General features: G+C 44.6%; 1 protein-coding gene across 2 annotated transcripts in view; it reads right to left on the reverse strand.

Moving 5' to 3' along the window:
• NELL1 (NEL-like 1 (chicken)) overlaps positions 1-22,846 on the reverse strand; it is a 1,108,018-nt gene extending 1,085,172 nt beyond the window's left edge. For both annotated transcript variants that reach the window (XM_006892008.1, XM_006892009.1), the window contains exons 1-2: positions 22,625-22,846; positions 11,267-11,395 (exon numbers count right to left, since the gene is read on the reverse strand). In XM_006892008.1, coding sequence (XP_006892070.1) covers positions 11,267-11,395; positions 22,625-22,679 — 184 coding nt within the window. In that variant the 5' untranslated portion in view covers positions 22,680-22,846. The remainder of the gene's footprint in view (positions 1-11,266; positions 11,396-22,624) is intronic.
• Between the last annotated feature and the right edge of the window lie 3,055 nt (positions 22,847-25,901).

Raw genomic sequence — 25,901 nt, forward strand, 5'->3', positions numbered from 1 at the left:
ATTTCCTTCACCTGCTCCCCCCACCAACCAAACTGTGCAGCTCTGCAACTGCATCCTGGCCCATCCTCACCCTTCTGCCCCCAACCCTCACCTCCTTGTAACCCAATATGTTTTTCCCAATAAAAGGAAAAAAAAACCACTGGCTGAAGACCAAAGACTGCAGCCTTCAATATGGATTTCATCTCAATGTGAAGAAGACAAAAATCTTCACCACTGGAACAACAAACAACATCATAATAGAGAAAAGATTGAAAATGTACACAATTTCATCATCCTGGGGTCCGCAATCAACACCCTTGGTACCAGCAGGCAAGCTTTCAGGAGATGTATTGTACTGAGCAAGTCTGCTGTCAGAGACCTCTCCAAATTACTAAAGAGCAATAATGTCATTTTGAAGACTAAGGTGTGCCTGATTCAGGTTATGTTCTTTGCAATGACTGCTATGCATCTGAGAGCTAGACAATAATACTGGATATCTCATGGACTGCTTAAAGATAACATATATGTCTTGAAGAAAGTGCTTCCAGAATGTTCCTTAGAGGCTTGGATGACAAACCTTTATCTCATATACTTTTGGCATGTTGCTAAGGGAGGCTACTCCTTGGAAAGGAATATCATACTTGAAAAGGTGGAAGTTCAGCAAAAAGAGGAAGGGCCTCAGTGAGATGGCCTGACAGTTACTGCAGCAATGGGCTCAAGTGTGTCAGAGATTGTCAGGATGGCACAGGATAGGACCGGTTCAGATCTGCTGTTCACAGGGTCATTATGAGTAATACTCAACTGACATCATCTAACAGCAACAGTGGTGTGAAAGGGAATTGCACTGCTAACCCCGTACCTCTCTGGTGGCTCAAATCTGCCAGCAGTTCTAAGGTAGAAAAAATGAGTCATATTTTCTCAGGTGATATACTGCCTCAGAAACCCAATGAAGGGTCAGCTCTTAGTCAGTTCCGACTCAATGACAATGAGTTAAAGAATTTTTATAACTCATCCCATGTTATAAAACAAGTAAGGGTCAGAGGTTAGATCTGAGCCCAAGTATTTCAGCTCTAGAGACCACATAAATCTTCTCTACTATATGTTCCATTGTATACGAGTATACAAATATGGTAAAAATATGGGAATATGGGCTGAACACTAATCAACTTAGTAATGGCCTTGAGGGATGTCAACAGAGGAAAGGAACTGAGAAACAGCAGCATCATTTTTTCTCCAATCCTTTATTTTTCAAAAGAGGGGCTCTACATAGTAACTATAGCAATGGGCTTGAGTGTGTCAGAGATTGAAGGTTGGTACAATATAGAATAGAATTCAGATCTGTTGTGCATACGGTCACTAAGAGTTGTACTAGACTTGGTGGCACCAAACAACAACAACAACAGATAAATAAAATAAAATGTTCACATTTGTTTATTCTGGGGGATAGCTATAAGGTTATTGCTTATATCACCCTTCATGCATATTTGTACAGTTCAATGTCAAACTAAAGAAGTCTATGACTTTAAAGACCCAGAAAAGTAGCATGCTTCCTTCCACAATGTTAAGAAATAAAAGACACACACTGCCTCGCCCCATAGGGTGGTGGGCATGTACAACTATGTGCCAGGGGACCTGGGTTCTAGCCTCAGCTCTTTTGCTGTTGATCCTTGTGTATACCACTTAACCTCTCTGGGTTGAGGCAGGCTAGCTTATCAGTATATTATGCCTCCACTTCATGTACTCATTGCAGTCACAAAAAGTTACATTTACATAAAATAAAATATTTGCATATCAAATCATTTTTTGTTCTTCTCTTGATTTACATTCTCATTTTGGAGATATGTTTCCACAGAAAAGAACTCAGTCCCAATACATTAAAACAAGTCACAATTAAGAATCACAGCATTCAAAAAAATAATTTTAAAAAAGAATCACAGCATTCATCAAAGAGCACTGCAGCCAGCCCAGGCTGCTTTCTGTCTCCCACATGGCTCTTAAAAGAAACCTCGCTCAAACAGCCAGGGTCTACATTTTCCATGGTTCTATATTAAAGTGTGGTCCCGTGACTAATCCTGTTTTCCCTGCAAGTTCCCTTTAAGACAGATTACCAGGTATTCATGTCCAGGTATGCAGAAGGCTCCGCTAAGTGGGAGAATCCTGAAAATTCTACTAAACAGAATTCACCAACTGACAAGACAACCATCTGCCCTGGTTGATTTAAGTACCTGCCAAAAGTTATTTCAGCAGATGTTTTTTGCTGTCTCTTTAGAGAAGCTGTGTCTCTAACATATTGTACTTATTTATTGATTCTCATTTGCAGGAAGAAGGGAAATACAGCCAGGAGGTAGAAGGAGACTAAGGTAGGGGTGCTGCAGGCAAAAACTCCTGAGTTCAAGTCCTACATCTACCTCTCCAACTCATCTCTGATCAAAGGTGCACTTCTAGAACTCTCTGGATTTCAGTTTCTCTCTCACACTCATAAAATGAATATGAAAAGAATATATACAGAGAGGTTGGTAGAATGATTAAGTGGCATATACATTATAGGTGGTTAAAATAATTTATCTTTGTAAATCCTGTTCTGACAACAGTTATCCATCCTCTTTAGGCATTAAGCATAGTAAGTAATTGCAAATATGTGCTCCTTAATAGAAAAACAAAATGGAAATGTTTTTCCCAAATTTAAATGTATTAATTTTTGAAAGTTATCTGTAAGTACTTTTGCTTATTTATTTCCTTATTGTCTATCTTTTCCTGAGATGTTTACTGTTCTATGTTCTACCTGAGAGAGAATAATAATGGGACTCATTTCACATACTTTGGACATGTTCAGGATGGGGAGCAGTCCTTGGAAAATAATATCCTACTTGGAAATCCAGATGGTCACTGGAGGAGAGGGAAATCCTAAATAAGATGGACTGGGCCAATGACTGCAACAAGAGGGCATAGCACAGCAAAGGTTAGGAGGTCAGTACAGGAGTGGTCGAGGTTTTGATCTTGTATTCATACCCAAAGTAAAAAAAAAAAAAAAAGAAAGAAAGAAAGAAACAAATTCCAAGAACCAAAGTTATTCCCCAAGGTCAGTTTGTTAGTATGGCATCCATGCATGTCCTTATAGTTTCAAAAAGAATTCTTATCTTTATATGTTCTCTCCTCTACCCCTCTCTGTTTTCCTTAATGTGCTATTTGGGAGGAAACAACACAGGACCAAAAGACTAGATTCTGTAACTACTGGGAGAATGCAGATGTGGGAGCTAAGGACAGGGCTCATTTGTTCTATGATACACATCTAGTCACATAACCATGTTAAAAAAATCTCTGTAATAAACAGTGCAGGTGATAATTTACCCCGGAGAAAAACCTGAAAATACACTCCACTCCTGCAGCTTGCCTGAGATTTTATTTTAGCAGAAGCAAAACACACATCCTTGGGAGATGTCAGTAGAGAAGTGAATCACTCCACTAATTGATTGAACGCAAAGTTATACTACATCACTGCACTCAAAGTGAGGTTGACTTGTAAATGCTCCCAGAGGTAATTAGTGACTAGGCGCATCCAATCAACAGAAAAAACAATTCAGACTTGGGCAATAGTGGGTGGCAGGAAATCTGGAAGATCAGCATTAAGCAAACCCTTTGGGTAACTTCATCTTACTCAAATTTTCGCAACATTAAAAGCTATAGCTCAAGGCTTAAGCACTGTTTTGTGAAAATGACTACCCAGAGGCTCTTTCTCTTTCATTACCATCAAGTCATAGCTGACCCTCCAGCAGGTTTTCAGGAGGCTCTAAGTTGAATGGGAGATTACTCATCTTTCTTCAATGGAGCTGTTGGATTTGAAACACCAGAGAGGCAGTTCAACTGCGTTAGCAGTGTAACTCCCTAGGCTATGCCACTAAAGTCCCCCTTGAACTCAGGCAGTGCTCCTAAAACTTAAAAACCACATGTCACATTCCTGCCCAGTTTTCAAATACTGGCCCCGGTGCCACCCTGCCAGGTCATACTTCTCCCAGGGAAAAAGCTTTTTCTGTTCTCTACATGAGAGTTTCATGGAGCACGTTGTGTTTTCCCTTCTTTGCTTTATCCTTCTGTGTCTTCCATGTCATCTAGTTCAAATACCAGAATATAAATAGCTATGAAATGCCCAATTTTCTTATATTAGGTTTTGTTGGATCTTGGCACATAAAAGAAGTTACTTGAAAGATGCTATCTCCTTTTCCTTTAGAAACTTTTCTGAAACAGAACTTCAGAAAGGTAGCACTTTCCTGGCAGGAAAAAAAAAGTAGCACACTTCAAGACTTGGTGCTCGTACATATTCTAATTGATTCCTATCAGTGAAAGGCCAATGGGCACCTCCTCCCATGTATTTAACACTAAAATACCACCATGGAGAAGTACAGTTCCAAACTCTCAGATCTTCTCTGAGTCCATTCAATGCATTCCAAAATAAGGTTTGAAAAATCAAAAGCTAGTGATTAACTTAGAGGAGATCTATGCCTGGATTACTTTCCCTCCAGTAAGAATAATTTTTTTCAGGCAACAAGAAAATTGTCATTTGTACTAAATGAGGGCAGAATTGACAAAGATAATCATGAAAGGCTGCCTAGCCCCAAAATAAATCCTATTAGAACTTAAGAGTCAGTGCTGTAGGAGTATTTCCAAGTAAGTGAGCTCTCTTGTTGAATTCATCAGTATTATTAATAGGCTAACATTGAAATAAAGGTTTTCACTCCCCGGGCGTACATCAACTCACAGCTGGACTCAGACTGGTGAAACATTTTAAAAAATGAAGGAAAGAATAATAAACTTAAATTTTACATGTTTTACTCTTCAAAGTGTTTTTCCATAAACCTGTTGTTGTTGTGCTGTATGCCATCAACATCACTCAGAGCTGGTCCTCCAGCAGATTTTCAGAGGTAATATATCACACAAGAGGAGACTGCCTATCCTTCTCCTGTGAAGTAGCTTAAACTGTGTGCCTTTGGGATTGCATCATAGCCATTGGGCCTACAGTGGCCCCTTATATTATGCTATTTAATTCTCACAACTAATCTGTGTGTTTTTTTCTATTTCCTCACAAAGTAACTGAAGCTGGGGGGGGGGGGGGGAACCAACCACTGAAAGACATATCCAATGACACTTCTAAGTGACACAATATGCACCAGCACTCATTTTCTGCACCTATAGGGAGCTCTGGGGACCTAGTGGTAAGAACCGGTACTGCAATCCCACAGGCACGTAGTTCAAAGCCACCAGCTGTTCCACCAGAGTACAATCTCCTCCTGTGCAATTACTGCCTCTGGAGCCCCACTAGAGGATCAGATATGATTTGGTTCCAACTTGATGCCACATAGTAACAACATCCTTCACCTGTCCAATCTACCACTGGAGGTTAAAATACGCCACCTTTTCAATCTATATGCAGAACCGATCATTTGGGAGGCAGGGCTTTATGAGGAGGAATGTGACATCAGGACTGGAGGAAGACTCATCAACAACCTATATTATACAGATGTCACAACACTGCTTGCTGAAACTGAGGAGGATCTGAAGCGCTTGCTGCAGATGGTCAAGGACTGTAGTCTTCAATATGGATTGAAGCTCAACATCAAGAAAACAAAGATTCTCACCACTGGGCCAACTGGCAACACCATGACAGATAAAGAAGAGATTGAGGATGTTGACAATTACAGCTTGATTAGCTTCACAATTAACACTCTTGGCACTAGCAGTCAGGAAATCAAAAGATTAATTGCCCTGGCAAAATCTGCTGTCAGGGGCCTCTCCAGAGTACTGAGAAGCAACAATGTCAGTCTAGAGACTAAGGTGCACCTGATTCAGACCATGCATCAGAAAGCTGGATAATGACTAAAGATGACAGAAGAATTGATGCCTTTGACTTGTTGTACTGGAGAAGAGTCTTGAACATACCATAGTCTACCAAAAAAAACCAAGTCTGTCATGAAGAGGGGGAAACCAAGGTTTTCCTTGGAGACTAGAATTTTGAATCTCCATTTCACGCACTTTGGGCATGTGGCCAGGAGGGAAATGGTCCTTGGAGAAGGACATTATGTTCATAAGGGTGGAGAGGCAATGCAGGAGAGTAAGACCCCAGATGAGATGGATTGATACTACTGTATCAATGGGAGTAGGTGTGTCAGAGTCAGTGAGACTGGCTCAGGACAGGGCAGGCTTCCGAGCTGTAGTACATGAGGTTGTTATGAGTTGCAGGCAACTCAATGGCACCTAACAATAACATTACAAAGACACATGCAAATTACACATGTGGGGGTAGGGTGTGGGGCACAGTTATACCTCATGGAAGAAAGACTTGATAATCTACTTCCAGAAACAGAAACAGGCAACAAACAACATGTCGGTCATAATGATCTAATTCACAAGTGACTGTGGGGCTGATAGAATACAGGACAGCATTTAGTTCCATGTATAATGTCACGACAAGTCTGGAGCTGATCTGACAACACTTAACAATATGAACACACTCCACTACTTTCAAATGTGCAGTTTAACTATACCAACTATAGTCCTGGAACTTCCTATGTGCTAACTTATTTCATCCTCACCACAATGCATGTTATCTGAAGACTCAGTCCCTGGAGAAGGACAGCAAGCTTGGCAAAAATAGGATCATTAGGCTTGGTCAGCAAAAAAGAGAAAGACCCTCAACAAGAGATGGACTGACGCAGAGGCTGTAACAGGCTCACACACAGCACCAATTGTGAAGGTGGTGCAGGACCAGGTAGCATTTTGTTCTGCTGTACGTAGAGTGAGTGGTTAGAGTCAAAACCAACCCACCACCACCTAACAACCTCATAATGTGGCGAGTATTATTACTCCATGTCATACCAACAAGTAAACAGACGCATGTTGAAGCGGAGAGGTTAAATTGCCTGCTGGTCACTCTTATACATTCCTCTTTGAAGACAGGGCCTTGTAGGCTGCCCAGATTAACCGAGCTGTAGGCAACTGGTCGAATCCAGTTCTCTCTAGCACTGTTCGATGTGGTAGGTCCCTAACCACACAGGACAACTGAGCACTTCAAATACAGTTAGTATAACTGAGGAACTGAATTTTTAATGTTATTATAGTTAATTTGAATTTAAATTTAAAATGACTTCTCAAAATAATTTTCAAGACAATGATTATCAGTCAATGAAAAGTAAAGATTCTTAAGAGATGGGAACAAAGATATGAACCTTATAAGCACTCCATCTGCCCTAAGAGAGTTTCTAGGGTGAGGCGGGTACAGCCTGCCGTTTCCATGAGTTGAGGAGAGGAAGCTGAGAGTAGGGGGAGACCCGGGCAGCTAGACTTCAGAGGGAAGAATACAATGAGAGAAAATTAACAACACACACAGAAAGAGAAATATAGAATAATATGGAATTCTCTCAGGAGTTCAGATCGGCGCTGATCAATACATAGTCTACGATCCAAGATTAGACAAGAATCACCTACAAGTAAGTATCCAGAATAAAGACAAGGTAAGGAATAGTACATTTGTCCTCAAATAAGGCTAGAAAATGTATTTCATGAGAGGATGGGCAAAGTCTGCAAAGGGTCATACTTTACCAACGGGAAATCGTTCACTATACTGTAGATAATAATTAGCCGGTTCTGATTCGATGGTACAGAACAAGAAGAATTGGCTCTAGTAGCACAGCCTATAGGAAACTGCACTCACACCCCAAGGTTGGTGCCTCTCAGGTAGTTCCAAGTTGACATAATGAGGTCAGTTTTCCCAGCTATTAGCATTAAGTATCACTCTGGTCTTATTTAACAAATCTTAAAAAAGAAATAAAAGCAAAAAAGAGGTCAACAGAGTCCCTAGAATGCAAAAACAGTGAAGCATTCAACTACAAACTGAAATTCTGGTGGTTCAAACTCTTGAAGAAGCACTGCAGAAGACAGACATTGCTATCTGCTTCTGAAAATTATCACAGTCTGAAAATCCTACAGAGCTCAGTGTACCCTGCAGCCTACGGGCCACATGAATCAGAATCGACTTGATGGCAAGTGGTGTAGTTGGGTTTTTAAGATCACCACAACCAAATGCACAGAATCTTTGAACATGTCACTTTAGATAATTAAAAATATTTTATAAATGTGACTACATGAATTTTGAGATGGGGAAGTTACACTGGATGTTTCAAGGAGGTCCAGTGACATCACAAGGGTCCTTTAAAAGGAAAGCTCTTCACAGTTCAAAACCCCATCATGAAGTCACTCCTCCACCAAAAGAAGCTTAACGTCCCTTCCCACTGTTGGATCTGGATAGATAGACCAGAGGCAGTAGCTGAAACAGAAACCCTAACCATTATGGAGCAGAACCCAGCCAAGGAAGGCCACAGGTAAAATACATGGACGAGTGAATGAACCTCAAAAACTCAAACACATTGCCTTCAAGTCTGAACCAACTCACCGCTGGCCCCCCAGAGGGTTTTCAGTGACTGTAAAATGCACTGGAGGAGACTGATCATCTTTCTCCCAAGAAGCAGCCAGTGAATTCAAACTGCCGGAGAGGTACCACCTCTGGCTTAGCAACACAGCTCCATATGCAACCATAGCTCCCCAAAGGATTAAACGAACAGTGAGAGTAGGGGGAAGGACAGTAATCCTTTCAAAGCCGAAAATGTAAGCATCCAAATATGTTTTTATTAATAAGCTACTTTGCTCTGTGCCCTACACAATGCTCAGCCCTGGGATCTCAGGTGATGTAGACAGGCAACCTCTCCTCCCTTGGGGAAGCTTATAAGCCAGCCAAGCTTCCACAGCAATGCTGTTAACCAAGTGTCGGCAGTCTATTTCAGATCAAGAACCACACAGACAATCAATGATTACAGAGACAGAGAGAAAAGTTATCTAGGCTGCATTTTCTGACCATGCCTAGCTGGCATACTTCAGTTCCTCAGGAGGGAAATAGAGTGGAAATCAGCCTGGATGTTGTCATGCACGTGTTATTATCTGCAGATTCCTTATATATCTTGGTTGTTGTTGTTGTGTACAATGGAATAAGAATTGACATGCACCTTACCCCGCAGTATGTTTTCAGAGGCAGTAAATCGTACGGGAGGAGACTGCTTATCCTTCTTCCCAGGAGAAGCTGGTGGATTCAGACCACATACCTTTCACTGGGTAGTGTTGATTCCTTACCACTAAGCCATCAGAGATCCTATCTATCTTTAACTAGACTTAAGTTGGAAATCTCTAGCTGGCACAAATGGTAAGTTCTACTGACCAACAAGTTGGCAGTTCAAGCCCTCCTAGGGGTACCCAGAGAACAGCATGGTGATCTGCTTCAGAAGCATCATGGGCTTAAAAGTGCTACAAAGCAGTTCTACTCTGTCCACATGAGGCAGCCACGACTCAGGGCCGACTGGATGGCAGCTAAGTCCGACATAGTTCAATTATTTTCACAGTGCACACGTGAATCCATCCCATCATGTCAGTTCAGTCACTCCAAAGTCATCCTTTGGTTTCTTCACAAAAGGCTGAGTTCAAAGAACCCAACCCTGCCAGTCACTTTCAGAGAGCACTGGCCAGACCGCTTCACTACAGTGTCTGATGTGGACACTGCCCTGCGTAAACCTCCACAAAGGCCTGCAGTGCTCTGAGAGTCAAGTGCAAAGCCATTCATGTAGCCGACAGGTACAGGCTATACTTAGGCTCGCTAACAAAAGGAAGTGGCTACTCAGCGACCAGAATGGACGTGGGTCATGTATCATCAGTCCAGGCAAACCTGTATGCAACAGCTGCATGTCACTTCTGTCTACAGATTTCTGCATCATCTAGCTGGACATCTTTCAACCAAGACCTTGACACAAGCCTTCCCTCTGCCGGAACATTCTGAGTAGTCCACTATTACACGTTCCTACACTAGGTTTTCCTTTTTCAGGTTTTGACTAGCATATCATTTTATCAGAATAGGCATTCCCTTCTCATCAACATCCCCTCCCCCAGTTAAAGCAGAAGGCATAGCAAAACACTTACTTGGCAACTTTTACATCCCTGTATTAAGCATAGCAATTGTAATTCAAGAATCATATGTGTGTTGATCTTCTAATGCCTGGAACATTTCTGTAAGGTAGATGTGATGGTTATAAATGAGAACATGTGGCAGAGCCAGGAGCAGGGTTGCAATTCTAGGCCATCAAGCTCCAGCTTTCATATTTTTAAAAACTGTTTAAAGATTATACTTCATCTAATGGTGTTGTGCAAAATGTGCAGTGCTGCCAACTGAAACGGCGGTGGTTCGAACACGTCATCGACTCAATGGGAGAAAGACAGGCAGCATTCTCGCATTACGCTTTACAGCCTCATATGCCCAGCTCACCACTCAACGAGAACGAGAACTGAAGCTTTTTCTTTCTTTTTTTCCTCTTTTCTAAGCACTCATTGAGTGATTAATGAATCGCAGTCATGTTTCCAGAAGGCAAAACTAAGTCAACCACGTCGAGGAGAAAATGCAACCAGAATACAACCTCTGTCTTTATTATCTAGTCTAGCCATCAATGGACAGGTGGTGGTTATTGTGTTCCGTCATGTCAGAACCAACCCATAGCTGACTCTACAGTGGGTTTTCAAAGGCAGTAAATTGCACAAGTGGAGACTGCTCATTTTTCTCCCATGGAATAGCCACTGGGTTCGAACTGCATACCTCTGGATCGTAACACAATTCCTTACCACTAAGACCACAGAGCTCCCTAACTGAAATACAGATACAGATAAAAAATAAAATAAAAGCAATGGCTTCTCGTCAATCTTGATTCATGATAGCTTCCTTCCATCAGGTTTCTCAAGCTGTTCAGCTATACAAGAGGAGACAGCCCATCTTTCTCACTTGGAGCAACTGGTGTATTCAAACTGCTGACCTTTTGGTGAGCAGCCCAACACATAAGACACCACTCCACCAGGACTCCTAGACAAAGGCACAGATGTTATATGAAGAAATGTTCTGTACACATAGTATGATGGTCAGTGGTTCTCAATGGCTTAGCAATTTCATTTCACTCATCTCACCACCAATGTCTTCAGGGTAGTATTCCTCTTCCAAACAATTTCACCACCTTGTCTTCCACTGCCATCTGCATCCTTCTGAATACAACTTGAATATTTGAAGGGGCACTGCACTTCTGAGCACTTTTCAAGGCAATAACGCAAGAGAAGTAGCAAAAATGTTCACACACAGACACACACACACACACACACGCCCTCCTCTGAACACTTCTCCCCAGCCGCCACCCACAATCAAAACAAGAAGTGTAGTTACCTTGAAATAAAAATGCCTTGCTGGCATTATGAAGTCCAGGCACCTGAGTGACGCCAGCAGTGGTGTTCACCAGGTCCAGCTCAGCGATGATATCCATCTGAAGGTCAGGGTCCATCCCAAAGCCCATCACTACAAAACAACAAAAAATTGTTTCAGCTAAAAAATACAAACTTATGGGCAGCTACCAACATTAAGAAGCAGTGGCATCAATATGGAGCAGAGGATGCAGAAACCAGGATGATGGATCCTGGAGACCCTCCCTCCCTGGAGGAAATGGAAAGCTGCTCTTCCCTCTATCCCCATTGATATTGTTGTTTCTTCACACCTTCGCCCTTCCACACACACTGCATTACAGATCCATAATCCCTTCTTCAAAATTCCTGGTGCTGAGTCTATTTTAGAATTCAGAAGGCATCACATTTTTATATATCTTTATAGAGTGCACTGTATGTAACCCCCTCAGCAAAGCCTGGATCAACACCCCTAAGCAAACACATTCATATTTCTAAAGCAAAAAGTATGAGGTTTGTCTCTAACTAGAATAAAGACAGACTATAAATAGCCTCCTAACAGTTGAGGTCATGTTTTTGCTACCAAGTGAGTTCAGCTGAGGCTACACTATGCTGTGAGATGTTGTGAAGACCTTGGGCTTCTAAGGGGTTTGGGATTTGAAGTCTATGGGTACAGAATTGTTACTTTGTTTTTCTTCCTTCACAGACAGATGCAATAACATCATCTGACATGAATGTCACTGCTAACTACTTCCAGGAGGCATTCCTAGTAATCATACCTCAATACCTTGTGATAAAGAGTAAGGAATTAGAGAGAAGACAAAGAGATTCATCAAAAAGGATTCCTGGAATGGTGGCTGCATGTTTCCATCCAAGGAGATGCCTAGATGAAAAGTTAGATACCCAGACAACTAGAAGAGACTCTGGATACAAATAAGCATGTCCCTGAAGTTCCTAATTCCTTGCCTGAGAAAGGCAAGTCCCTGAGGCTGTCTCTCACTCAAAGTTTGCTCTGTGGAATGCCTCACTCATGATTGCAAAGTGCTTTCCAACTCTAGGTATTAATATGACTAGCGATCACGCAACGGGATTATGTAAAGGCATTCATAAAGGCTGTTTCTCTCCACACTTAGCATCTCACTCGTGCAATTTTGGAAATGTTTTAATCAGCAACAGCTGTCAACTCTTGCTTGCTAGTAATGCAACTGCTGAGGCAAGATTTGGAACTCTTGCATGCAATTTGTCCCAGAGCGACTGCATGTGCAAACGATTATCGAGATTTAATGAGCTATTATAACCTCAGCTGTCCTCCCACCTTTACCCACTCACTGGGAAAGGGTGGGATCCCAAAGACTGGGGGCAGAAAATCAACTCACTTCCTTTTTATCGCCCCCTACCAGGAAAAAAACCAGCAGTCAAGACTTCTCTCGAAAAGTCCTCCTTGCCTCGGTAGACAAATGGCTAAACACAAAATGCAGCTGTACAAGACCTGAGGAGTTTGTTCCTCCTTTCTCCCTTGAACTAAGGGCATTCCTACCCCTTCCAAAACAACCAATTATGAGGCCAGTTCACCCAAAGACAACTCGTCCTTCCTTCCAGTCATTCTGCACTCACTCATTCACTATGTTTTTCTATGGAGATCACTGTATGTTGTGTTAGGGGCCATTAAGTTGGAATGGTCCATAGTTAACCCTCCAGCAAGTTTTGATTTATAGCAAGACAGACTATAAATAGCCTCCTAACAGTTGAGGTCATGTTTTTGCCACCAAATGAGTTCAGCTGAGGCTAGATTATGCTGTGAGACATTTTGATCTGTTGTTCATAGGGTTGTTATGAGTCACAGTCAGCTCAACAAAGGGGCTATAAATCACACAGGAGGATACTGCCCATCTTCCTCCTGTGGAGCACCTGGTAGATTCAAACTGCATGCCTTTGAATCAGTAGCGCAGCTCCTTACTGTTGACAACTTTGGAAAGCCTATGAGCAATCTGCCAAGCCCGGCTGGCTTTCTGAGTAGGAATGTAACATACATTGGGTATATAACACACACTGCTCAGACTGAAGATATCTTCATGAAGCTTGCACGCCTCAGGGCAGGACAAAAGGAAGGGACAAAAAAGTACACAAACACAAATAAGATAGAGATGACAACAGAAGACAAGAAAAAAATAGACCCAGGTTTGTGTTTTATTGACCATGCAAAGGCATTTGACTGTGCAGCTCATGAATAACTATGGCTAACCATGAGAAGAATGGGAATCCCAGACAATTTATTATTCTTGTAAGAAGTCTATGCCTTGACCAAGAAGCTGTTGTCCAAACAGAGCAAGGGAACACTGCATGGTTCAAAACCAGGAAAGGCGTGTGTCAGGGTTGTATCCTCTCTACATCTTTTCAATCTTTACTTTTACTGACCAAATCATTCAAGAAGTTGGACTTTATGAAGAATAAGAATGTGACATGAGGATGAAGGAAGGCTTATCAACCTCTTATATTATGCAGATGACACAACTTTGCTTGCTGAAAGTGAGGAGGACCTAGAGCACTTACTGCAGTGGATCAAAGACTGCATCCTTCAAAATGGATTACATCTCAACATCAAGAAAATAAAAATCTTCACCAATGAACCAATAGGCAACTTCACAAAAGATGGAGAAAAGCTTGGAATTGTCAATGATTTTGTCATGCTTGAATCACATAGTCAACACCTTCGGTACCAACATTTAGGAGACCAGGAGACAGAGCACCAGTAATGAGTGCTGTCAGGGATCTCCCCAAAGTACTGAAAAGCAATGATGTCAGTTTAAAAATTAAGGTCTGTCTAATTCAAGCCACAGTCTTTTCAATTACCTGTTATGCATCTGAAAGCTGGACAATGAATAAAGATGACGGGAGAAGAATAGATGTGTTTGAGTTGTGGTGGTGGTAAAGAGTGTTGAAAATATCACAGACTGCCAAAGGAACAATCCGATATGTCTGAGAGCAAGTGCAACCAGAATATTACTAGGAGGTAAAGACAGTGAGGATTTGTCTCACATATTTTGGGCATGTTGTTAAGAGAGGCTATTCCATGGAAAGGGACATCTTGCTTGTAAAGGTAAAGGGTCAGTGAAAAAGAGGAAGACCCTCAATGAGATGGATTGATAACGGTGTCTGTGGCAATGGACTCAAAGTGTCAAGGATGATAAGGATTGTGCAGGAGAGGGTAGAGATCAAGTCTATTATTCATAAGGTCATACTCAAGGGCACTTAACAATGACAACAAAAGAGAAGATAGTAACTTAGGTGGGAGTGCACAACATTAGGGGGTGCAATGAGGGCAAGTTGTTTGGAGACAAAACTTCAATGACAAGAAAAGTCAAGTAAAGAGAAGGTCCAGGGACATGTTTTGATGTGTTGTTTACAGGGTTGTTATGAGTCACAGTCAACTCAACAGCACCTCACAACAACAACAACAGGAGAAAGGGAAGCTGTAAAGGCACAGAGAACAGTGGGGACAAACAAGGAACACATCCGGGATAGTCAAAGAACAGAGGTAAGGTGAGTGTGACTGAAGCAGAATGCTCAAACTCACTGCTTCCAAGTCCATCTGGGCCCATGGCTGACCTGCCAGCAGGTTTCCAAAGGCTGTAAATCACATACAATGAGACTGTTCCTCTTTCTTCCAAGCAGCTGCTGGTGGATGTGAACCGCCAGAGGAGGCACAACCTTTGAGTTAATATCACAACTCCCTACTGTCTCTGCCAGTCAGAGCTCCCTGGAGCGGAATATCAGCGGTGGTGGCAGTGGCGGTGTTAGGTGCCATCAGGTAGGAACCAACCCATAGCTGACCCTCCAGGGGTTGTCGGAGACTGTAAATCACACAGGAGGAGACTGGCCATCTTTTTCCTATGGAGCAGCTGACATATTTCAACAAACCTCCTTGGGCTTGGAAGTGCAACTCCTTAATAATAAGCCCCCAGAGCTCCGTGAAGCAGAATAAGTAAAGGGAAAAGTAGTTAACAAGTGAGTCTAAAAGGTAAACAAGATCCAGATCATAAGGCCTTCCGATGCCCAACAAGGAGCTTGTTACCACTGAAACGGGCCGTCAGTGAAGGGTTTAAAGATGTCTGGGGACAGAAAGGTGGCACAATGTCTCATTTACATTTTTAATATGATTCTATTTAAATGTCCATTCTACCTGCCTGATACTGTTGATCTCATTTCTGGTCTCAATACTTAAGGCCTGATCAAATGCCTGTTCTGTGCAAAAGCACACTAAGTAAATGGGCTGTCATCAGCCCAAGTCACAGCACTTAGAGCCTCTTCTTAGGCTGCACATGCACTTGGGTACCAGCAAATCTGCAATCACCTTGAAAGGACAAGAAAGGAACACATATTTCAAGTTGATCTATAGTGTTCTACACCTAGATGGCAGAAATGAAATCAAGAGTGATTTCCGAGAACTTCCAAGCTAGTCATTCTCTGGTCAGCAATTTGGAAAGTGGTCTGAGTAACGTGCCCTTAACCGGACCCAGAAGGAAGAAGAAACTCGCTGGCCCCAGCACCCTGCACACAGGACCTGGCCTGTTAGCTGACTGACTGATTAGTAAATGCACAGTCATCCTTTGGCAGCAATGACCTCAGAGTATCTGCAAATCTGTGGATCATACGGGAGGATTGAAAGGCACATGGGTCTTTGGTCTCAGCCTCAGAAGCAAGATGAAAAAGGCAACGTCATCGTTTGGAAAGCATCTCAATAGGATGTACACGTTGTGCCGCTGCTGTGGCCCCAAGGCCTAGCCCCTCCAGGAGTCCACCTGTGGCAAGTGTGGCCACCCTGCCAAGCGCAAGAGAAAGTACAAGTGGAATGTCAAGGCTAACAGGCAAAATACCACCAGTACTGTTCGTATGAGGCACCTAAAGATTGTCCACCACAGATTCACGCACGGATTCCATGAAGGAACAGCACCTCAACCAGGAGGGCAGCTGCTGCAGCATTCAGCTCATTTTAAGAATTTCAATGCTTACTCTGCAGTAAACGTTCTGATATTAAAAAAAGAAAGGTATGTGGGCAAAGAAACATTTTAAGGGGTCTGTGTGGTTGACTGGATTGTGCAGTCTTCACTAATCCTTTACTCTCCCCTCTCATATCTATAACTTTAGTCCAAGATAAATCAGTTCAAAGCCCTGCTCGCTCCTGCTGTGTGGCTTTGGAGCTCCTTCCACTAGAGATAATAGACACCTCCCCATTGCATGGCTTTGAGCTCGGTCATGAACTTGCTTTGGGCCAGTGAGGTGTTTGTAACTTATAACAAGTTGTAACTATTCTTTTTGTTATGTGCTGTCAAGCCGTTTGGGACTCACAGAGACCCTACGTACAACAGCTCTGAACCCTGGCTTGAAATGCACTTGTGGGACTGGGTTTGTTTTCTTATACTTCTGACATCACAATAAAAAGAATATGGCCTTAGTAGCTCATAGACCCTTCTTAAGGAAGGGTTGAGAGAGTAGAAACCTTATCTGAATCTAGGACCGAGCCTCGACTAAACCTCGTCTAGACCAGCCAAGCCAAGCCGAGCTAGAGGCTCCCAAACAGAACAAAATATTATGGTTGTAAACCACTGAGTTTGGGGACAACTGCTACACAACATTACTATGAAGATAATGGTCTCCAGAGCCACTGCATATCTTCCTTATATGGTCTCCAGAGCCACTGAATGTCATCCTTAATGTGCACAATTCTCTCAGACTAGAGACTCTGCAATTGGACAACCCGAAAAGGCATCAGACACCACAGAACTGGCAGAGAACCCCATGGTTGGATCACCACTTCCAAGTGACAGTGAAGCACCTTCAGTTTAAAATGTATTATAGGAAGAGTACTAAAGAAAAAGCCCTTTCAGTCCTATTTCTTCCATTGAACTATGTATCCTTAGGAAAACCAACTCTCCATAAGAGCCTCACAGTTCTCCCATCTGGAAAATGGGGCTGTCACGGCCTGCCTTCCAGACTTGCAAGGTTCCAGGGACAGCTATGTAAACATTTCTAGAGCAGCATCTCCACGACCCTAATCTCTCAGAGTTGGTACCCAACCAACTAGATTAACTGCCACTTCTGGGCCAAAGACATCATGACTGGGATCGCAAGGGTCAGCAAAAAAAAAATGAAAAACCCTAAAGCAGATAGATTGGCACAGTGGCTTCAACCGTGGGCTTAACTTAGGCACAACTGAGAGGCTGTTAGAGCAAACGCCTCTGCTGACTAAAGTGCAGCTATGAATTAGAGTGGATTCAACAGCACCCAACAATGACAACAACAACGTCTTCCACAAGACCAGCTTTCCAGATTCTTTCAAATCCTAGGTGCTCAACTCCACCAGAATTTTACAAAAGGTATAGAAAGCACCCTGCCTCCCAACTCCTCCCCAAATACAAGTGACCTGGAAAGTCTTTTCAGCCTGAGTGCTTCAAGAAATGTGTATATTAGTCTACACTCTCTGCTTCCTCCTTTCTCATCACTTGCAAATCAAGAGGTTTGCTTGGCTTAAAGATAACTGCATTGCTCTTGGTATGAAAACACCCCATAAAAACTGAGCAAGAAAAAAGAAATCAATTGGGCTTCCAGATACAGTTTTCTTCTCTCCCTTTAATTGGCCACCTTCAGGATGAAAATACCTCACACCAACAGGAGGATGTTGTAAAGAGTAGCACTTTTCACGCTGCCTAGGAAATCAGAAAACCTATTAATAAGGCAGCACTGCCATGACCTCTCCTGGGCTGCAAGTAGTAGAGTGTGGTGCCACTAATATTTTTTTATTTTAATATTTCTGCTTCCTTATCCAAGCATGACACACCTTTCCTTTCTTTTTTTTATTTTTAATTTTTTTTATTGTATTATTTTTACGTGTACCGTCAAATCAGATCTGACTGGTACAGGAGGAGATTGCCCCCTCCTTTTCCAGCAGATTTGAACCACATACCTCTGGGATTGCAGTGCAGCGTCTTGCCACTAGGCCACCAGAGCTCTCTTACACCTTTCCTTTCTACAATAACTCTATTAAAGTTTTCTGCTCCGAATGTAACTGCTGTTCAAAGGATTGAAGCAGAAACTGGAAAAAAGCAGGATAAAGTGCTACTTGAGATGGAGGGAAAAACCAAAAACTCTAAAAGGCTGCAACATTCAGCATCACTGAGAAACTTGAGGGCCAACTCTGGGCATCAAAGCCCCTCCCTAATCTCCCAGCACATCTGCTGTTATTGCTGCTACTGCTGCTGCTGCTGCCGCCGTTCCCTCGTGCAGGGAATGCTCCGTCCATAGCCCACGGGGTCTACCTTTGAGGTCTAGGGCCTAGTTTGGCTCATCAAGACCTAATGGGCCTCACTGTCCATAACTGCATCTGTTTCCCCCTGATCTAGGCACAGTAAAATGATGCTGAAAAGATGCTCCAAGTTCCCATTTAAGAGCAGGATTTCACAACCACTTGATCGAACATGGATGCTCTGATGGCCTACTGGGTACAGAGTTGTGTTGCCAACACAAAGAAAGGAAGTTCAAACCCACCAGGTGGTCCCTAGGAGACATATGATCAACTGCCTCCCATATATACAATTTGCAGCCTCTGAAAACCTGCTGGAAAGTTTAGCCAGGAGTCAGTCCAACTCCATGGCAGTGAGTTTGAGGATTTTTTTAGTTTAATCAGATTTGGGACTCAAAGCTCTCACAAAGTTTCTAAACATTAAAAAAAAAAAAAAGCCTTGAAGCACTGGTTCTACACCTTTTCCAAATCAATCAGTATTCCACAGATTACCTAAGGCTGGGGGCTTCTGTGCACAGCTCCTCTATTAAACGCCCACTTAGAGGACTGGGAGGTGCCCCAAAAAGAAAACATTTCCTCTCCAGCAGGTGGCAGCAAAAAGGCTTTGTGACTACAGTGTCCTTCCCCAAAACAAACTTGGAAAGCTATGGAAAAATGAATAGTCATTGAATTTTATACTACTTGTAGTGTTGAAGTGTTGAATATTCCACAGGTTGCCAAAAGAGCAGATACATCTTGGAGAAAAGTGCAGCCAGAGTGCTCCTTTGACGCAAGGATTGTGAAACTTCGCTTCACATACTTTGGACAGGTTGGTAGGAAAGGCTAGTCCTTGAAAAGGGACATCGTGCTTATAAATTGGAGGGTCAGCAACAGAGAAGAAGACCCTCAACCAGGTGGATTGACACAGTGACCTTAGCAGGCTCATGTGTCAGCGATGATGAGGATGGCACAGGATAGGACAAGGTTCAGATTTGTTGTTCACAGGGTTTAAGTCAAACACAACGGCACCTAACAACAACAAACTTCCAAGCCTTTGGAGAAAATGCCCTTCATATTTTATGATTGTTATTACTGTAACCTTCTAAAATGTCATTATGAGTGATATACGTGAAAGGTCCTGGAGGTGCTGTGGTTAGAGTGTTTGGCCACTAACTGAAAGGCTGCCTGTTCAAACCCATGAGCTGCTTCTTGGGAGACAGACGTGGCAGTCTGCTTCTGGGGAGATCCCAGTCTTGGAAATCCTATGAGCAGATCTACTCTGTCCTATATGGTCGCTAAGAATTAGAATGACATCAGTAGCAGTGGAGAGGACACACCTGAAAGTCCCAACAGTATTTTTCACCCCAAAATGACAAGAGCAGCACCTCCTTCCTTGACTCCACTTTACTCTCAGGAGCAAGTTCCCTGAACAAGGAGCAATTTAAGCAGCCATGTTTCCCTGTGGTAGCTATCATTAGGTCTTTTCATGTGTAACTATGACTGCACTGCAGTCCCACTTCAATTAAAATGAGCCTGATATCATCTACTCATTTCCATTAAAAGACAGGTGATAGCCGAGCAACTCACTAAATGAACTACATGTTTATTTCATCTTGGATTGTTAACAGCCCAGACAACAACTGTCGCACTTGACAAATAAACTTTGCAAGCCGGTGTTTGGATCCTGATAAACTAATTGCCAGCCAGCCTTTGCTACCTAAGGAGAAGATGGATGTGTGATGTTGGGACAGTGACGGCTACATAGAATCAAAGGGTCTGCCCCTACAAAGCTGATGATGAGACTCTCTCCAGCTAGAGGAAATTAAGGTAATTGAAGAAATGGGTTATGACCCTTCCTCTCACCTCTGAATCTCTCTGAATCTTCTGATCATTTTTGTAAAAGAAAGGTGTTCAAGCTGCGACAAATGACATAACAACTCTGGCTCTCCAAAGTCAGTCACAAGTAATGGTTCAGGCCCCTTCATGCCTTCACCTTTGCAAAACCTGTGCCCAGAATGCCCTTTGTCCACCTTTAAAGTGCCAATGGAAACTTTGCCCTAGACACAGGTGCCTCAGTTGGCACACCCCTGACCACTACTGACCCCTCCACCCCTCATCATTTAGCTTTTGGCTAAAAATGCTTCCCAGTTTTGACCGAGACTCTCAGGAAACTGTCAGTTCCTGCAAGTTGAGGACCAAGTTAATTTCCTCTTTGCATAAGCAATCTGGGCAACCAGCAAGACGCCCAACTGTTTGTTGAGTGAATGAATAAATGACATGACTGAATCTTCCGTGCAACAGTCTTTTCACAAGACCGAGAAGGGAGACTGAGGAGGGGATCAAGGAGCAGCGGCCTAAGTCCTGAAAAATCTAAGAGCAAGGGGCCCAGGAGGTACAGTTCATCTCTGGAGGAGACTTTTTTATTATTTTTTTTTTAAACTTTTCAAGACCAATGCGAACAAAGGCTATGGGCATATTCGGTCATGCTCTGCACTTAGGGGTGTGAAATGTCCCGTGGGCTGCTCTCTTCCCCTACCCTACCCCACAGCTTCTCTCTGTCTTCTGTCCAGCAGCCCACACCCTCTGCAGTAGCTCACCTGCCCTTCTCATCTGGGACGATTTCCTTCCAGCATATATATTCTCAGTTTGCAAACACTAACCCGTTTCTATAGGCCACGAACTAATGAAACAACTATTCTAGGCTCAACTGAGTCTTGGCATCTCTGCAGACGGGGAAGTTCGGATAGAGACATAAGGAATAAAAGAGGGTTCCCTTTGTCGCTTGGTGAAGTGTACACCCCTCTGCTCTCTCGGATTAAGCAAAAGAAAATTCACTCGCTCAGTCCGGGAAGGGGGGGAGGGTATAAAAGGCCAGCAGGAAGCTCTTAGGTACCCAACGCTGCGATTCTCCTGCAGATTAGCGCCAAACAGCCCCGGGCCGCAAGTGGATGGAACTTTTTGACAGACTTCGAAGCCCCTCCCCAGCACTTTCAGGCAAAACTTGCTCCTTGACCTAGATAAAAAGGCATGGCTTATGGAAGGAGCATGAACGAGTCATGGAGGAATGGGCGACAACCCCTCGGTGCTGGGATGCAGGTGTGCTGCGTGCGCTAGGGGGAACTGACACAGGGGGAAATCCTTCGACACCTTTCCCTACCACCGGCAGTCCCTATTTTTCCCCCATCTTCCTGGCTCCTATCAGCCTGTAGAGAAGGAGGCAGCAAGCGAGTCTCCAAGCCCCAGGAGCTGGAAGGAAAATGCAGGAGCCTACGCTGTGAGTCTACACCGCTCTGAGTCCCTGCACTGCCTCTCCGGGGAGGAACGAAGTTGAGACTTAGGACTATTACCCCAGTTATCTTTGATTTCCCCTTTCCAGCCCTCAAGGAGTAATTCCAGCAAGGAAGAAGCTGGCCTGGAGCTCGAGAAAATCCACCCGATTGTCTCCAATGTTCCAATTCCCGGGATAATTGTTTGCACATGCTTAGGTGCTGAGGGGTAGGGGTATCCCTGGAGTTCCCCGGCGGAGAGTCGGAGGGAGAGGAGAAGCAGCCGCGGGCGCCCAGGCTCCGTGCGCAGCCCTCACCCCGCGCCGCGCTCGCCGGGCACCCGCGGCAGCCGCCAGCCTGAAGCGCTCTCTGCTGGTGCACCTGCCGGGGCTGCCCTTCCCAGGCAGCGGGGAGCGGGAGAGCGGTTCTAAAGCATCCTTCAAGTTCGGGGTGCGGGGCTCGCGGGCCTGCCCGGCTGCAGGTTTCGACTACCCGAGATCAGGAAGCCGGTTACAGGCAGCACGAGAGTGCGCCCGCTCGGCCGCGCCCCTTCCTCCAGTGCCCGTGAGGCTGCGTCCCTTGGGAAGACGCACTCCACGGGGACATCTTCCAGCCAGTCAGCCCTGTTTCTCACCCCTTTACACCAAGCTTGGAGGAGAGATCCGAGAGACCACCCAGACCTCGCTGCACCGCCCTCTCATGGAGCAGCGCAGAGCTCGGCTCCAAGTCTCCGGGCGCCAGTTTGGGTGCTTGGCACGCCTGTAGGGCTCCCACTGTCCCTGCATCCCAACCCAGCAAAGCTTACCTGTCCTGGCGGTGCATACACAGAACCCCACAACTAAGATCACATCCAGCGGCATGGTTCTCGAGGGTCCCCGCCAAGCGGGGCTCGCCGGAGCCTGAAGGATGCACCCGGATCCCGAGGCGCGCCGGACTCGGAGGCGCCAAACTTGCTAGCGGGCGGCTGGGGAGGTGGCTCGGCTGCGCTGGGTGTCGCGCGCGGGGATTGCGCCCTGGAAGGCGGCCCTGGCCGCCCCGCCCCCAGCCCGCCCCCCACGGCGGGCGGTGGCACCCGACTCCAGCCCGGGCCCCCGCTGCGGCTGCGCTCGGCTTGGCTCTGGGACGGGATCAGCGGCGCGATCACGCTGGCAGGTTGTGCTCGCCCGGCGTTTGGAGCGGATTAGATTCACCTCCTCTCGCTCGAGGACCGGAGCTGCAGGTGCCACAGCCACTACCACCGGGAAACCACAAGAGAGGGAGTCCCGGGACTTCCAGCCAAAGGGGGAGGGCTGGGTTCGCGCCGCGTTCCCGCAGCTTCACAAGCTCCAGCCGGGCCGACCTGCTTCGCCCACTGTCGCGGTCTTTGCTCCCCGGTGCAGCGGTGGGAGTGCTGAAGTTGGCACAGTTCGTCCTGGCCGAGTGGAGGAATCGCGGGGCCCTAACGGGTGGATTTTGGGGTGGTTTTTTCCCCCTGGGGAACCCAGACTGAGGAGACGCAGAAAGCAGTTATTCAGGATTCGCCCTGGCAATGGGGGAGGGTGGGGCGGGTGGGGACCTGAGAGGGGATGGTGGATTAGTGTCAGTGCACCACCTGACCCTTCTGTCTCCCCTCTCTCTCTCTGCTGGGCCCCTGTGACTGGGTGCACGCTTTTGAGGTGCAGATAGATTGTGTTGTGCTGGTGCAGGTGCAGAAAATGAGTCCTTGGGCAAATGCGAGCTGCACTTAGGCTTTGGGAAGTATATGCAAGCCTTCCCCTTCTGCAGGGCAAATGCTGCCACATAGGGGATGTTCTTAATCATGTTTTTCTTCGTAGGTCTTCTTGATGGTGTGATCTTTTTTTAATCATATTTTAGATCCTACTACAGTTCCTCCCTTCCTTTCTACCTCACCCCAAAACACTATTCTCTAAAGAGAAAAACTGACCTTTGTGGGAGGAGTGTCCAAAAAGAGAGAAGAGGTCATGAATAAACCCATTTGTGGACCCAGACGGTCCCTATAAAAAGCTCCGAGGTTTGAGACCTCCCATTTTCATCCAGGAGTCTTACTGATCACAGGGCTGCAGAATCAGAAAACCAAGAACTACTACCCCTCTAATTTATGTCAATCACTCCCCACATGATGTTCAGCTCCCCAGCCACCTCACTCGCTCTCTTCAGGGTCCCCACCCCACTTGAGTACCCCAATAGGGGCCCCAGAACAAAAGGAGAACTTCATCAAACAGCCTTCACTTGCTTCTCTCAATTCCGGACTAATAACGGCCTGCCATTCCTGTATCCCCAGTTCACAGGTCCCAAGCCCCCTACATGGCTTTGCTCCCAGGAGCTCCAATTGTGGTCACTAAATTAGCAGCACAACTTATTAAGGAAAAGACTGTACCTCCATATCCTATTTTTTCTGGCTATTTCCCCATACAAAGTCTCATTTTACCCTTCATCATCGTCCCTTGGCAGGTGAAAAAAAGAGAGAACAAGTTGATTAATCCCAGCTTCTGACAGCCAAGGTGGGAGAAGGGAAGTTGGCCAAGGACTGGCCTCCAGAACCTGAGCTGAGAGATGAGGGGTAAGTGAAGATCAAGGCCCAGCTCTTTCTCCCACTCAGCTCATGCCCAAAGGGGATCTGTCTGCCTTGACTCAACTTCCATTAGAGTCTGGACTTTTCCCCTCTGCCTGGAGCATGTCACATGTAAAACTAGCAACAGAACAGTACATTCTGCAAAATAAGAGCTTCCTCTGTCTAATCAGGTCTTGTAAACAAGGACACAGAAACCATGTTAAGCTTGCAGAGCCATGCCTTCTCTCCCTTCTGTGGTTTGAAGCAGCCTGTAGTGGCTCTGAGTTGTTATTTTGAAGATCCTTTTATACTGATTCCAAGGAATGCTGATGTAGTGTGTGGTGAAGTGCACTGCTAACTGAAAGGTGGGCGGTTCAAATCCACAAGCTGCTCTTCAGGAGACAGACAGGCAGCCCCACCTGAAACCTGATGATGGTGTGTCCCTGTGAAGAGGAAGCGACTGAAAGGCAGTGAGTTTTGGGGTGGATTTTGATTTGGTTCTTTTTTCATTTATTGATGTCAGAATGCCAAGGATGTCTGAAACAGTGATGCTAACCAAGGGCAGAGGTGGACTGGGTGAGACCTTTAAAGCTCTCTGAAAGTCCCTGGCACTAGCTGGTCCTGTGGACGGTGCTTTTACCTTGTTCCATTAAAAAATAAAGCAAGACAAATGTTTTGCATAGCTTTGCAGCATTACATTTATTAAGAATAAGAAGAGTTAATATCAAAAGGTCATAAATCTCAGATAACTGAAGAGTTGCATCTCATCGAAGCACATTTCCTTCTTTCCTTTTGCCAATTCAGTTGTTTACAGTGGCAGTTGATTGACAGCCCTCTCCTTAGCACAGTATTTCCATTCCCACTAACCTCTCTTTCCCCATCCTTCCTGATGCTAGTAACCACTAATTTTGTTCTCTATAGATTTGCTTTCTCTTTTCTAATATAAGTGCATTTTTTGATTGGGGATCTTGAGTGTGAAAGTTTGCTAACCCTAAAATAACTTACACGGGTAAACAATTGTCATTGACTCAGATCTGGCTCCTGGTGGATGAGAAGAGAAATGGGCTCAGTACGGTTTTCAGTGGCTAATTTTCTGCAAGTAGATTGTCAGTCCTTTCTTCCAAAGTACCTCTAGGTGAACTCAGTCATATTTTTAGTTAGTAACCTAAATAACATGACTCCGGAAGCTATGAACTTTGATAAAGGTTGATAGTTGTAGAGGAGCTTCAGGCCTTTTGTTCATAGGGTCACTATGAGTCGTGCTCAACTTGAAGACAATCAACAACAACAACTGTAACCCTTTGCACCACCCAGTGACTCCATAGAATTTTTTGTTGTTGTTTTGTACTCTTAAATCAACTAAGACTCAAAGAATAGGCCCTGCAAATTTCTGGAATGGCAGAGGAGGGAACCACAAAACTGTGTAATGTGCTTGATGGTAGGATATCCCAATGGGACTTGTGCTCAATAGAGGTAGAACTAAGAGTTGGTTCACTCAACATCATATCCCACGTCTACCTAGCTCTTCAAA

The sequence above is a fragment of the Elephantulus edwardii genome, unplaced genomic scaffold (genome assembly GCF_000299155.1).
Source record: "Elephantulus edwardii isolate Elephantulus edwardi_28Jun2011 unplaced genomic scaffold, EleEdw1.0 scaffold00109, whole genome shotgun sequence".
Lineage (NCBI taxonomy): Eukaryota > Metazoa > Chordata > Mammalia > Macroscelidea > Macroscelididae > Elephantulus > Elephantulus edwardii.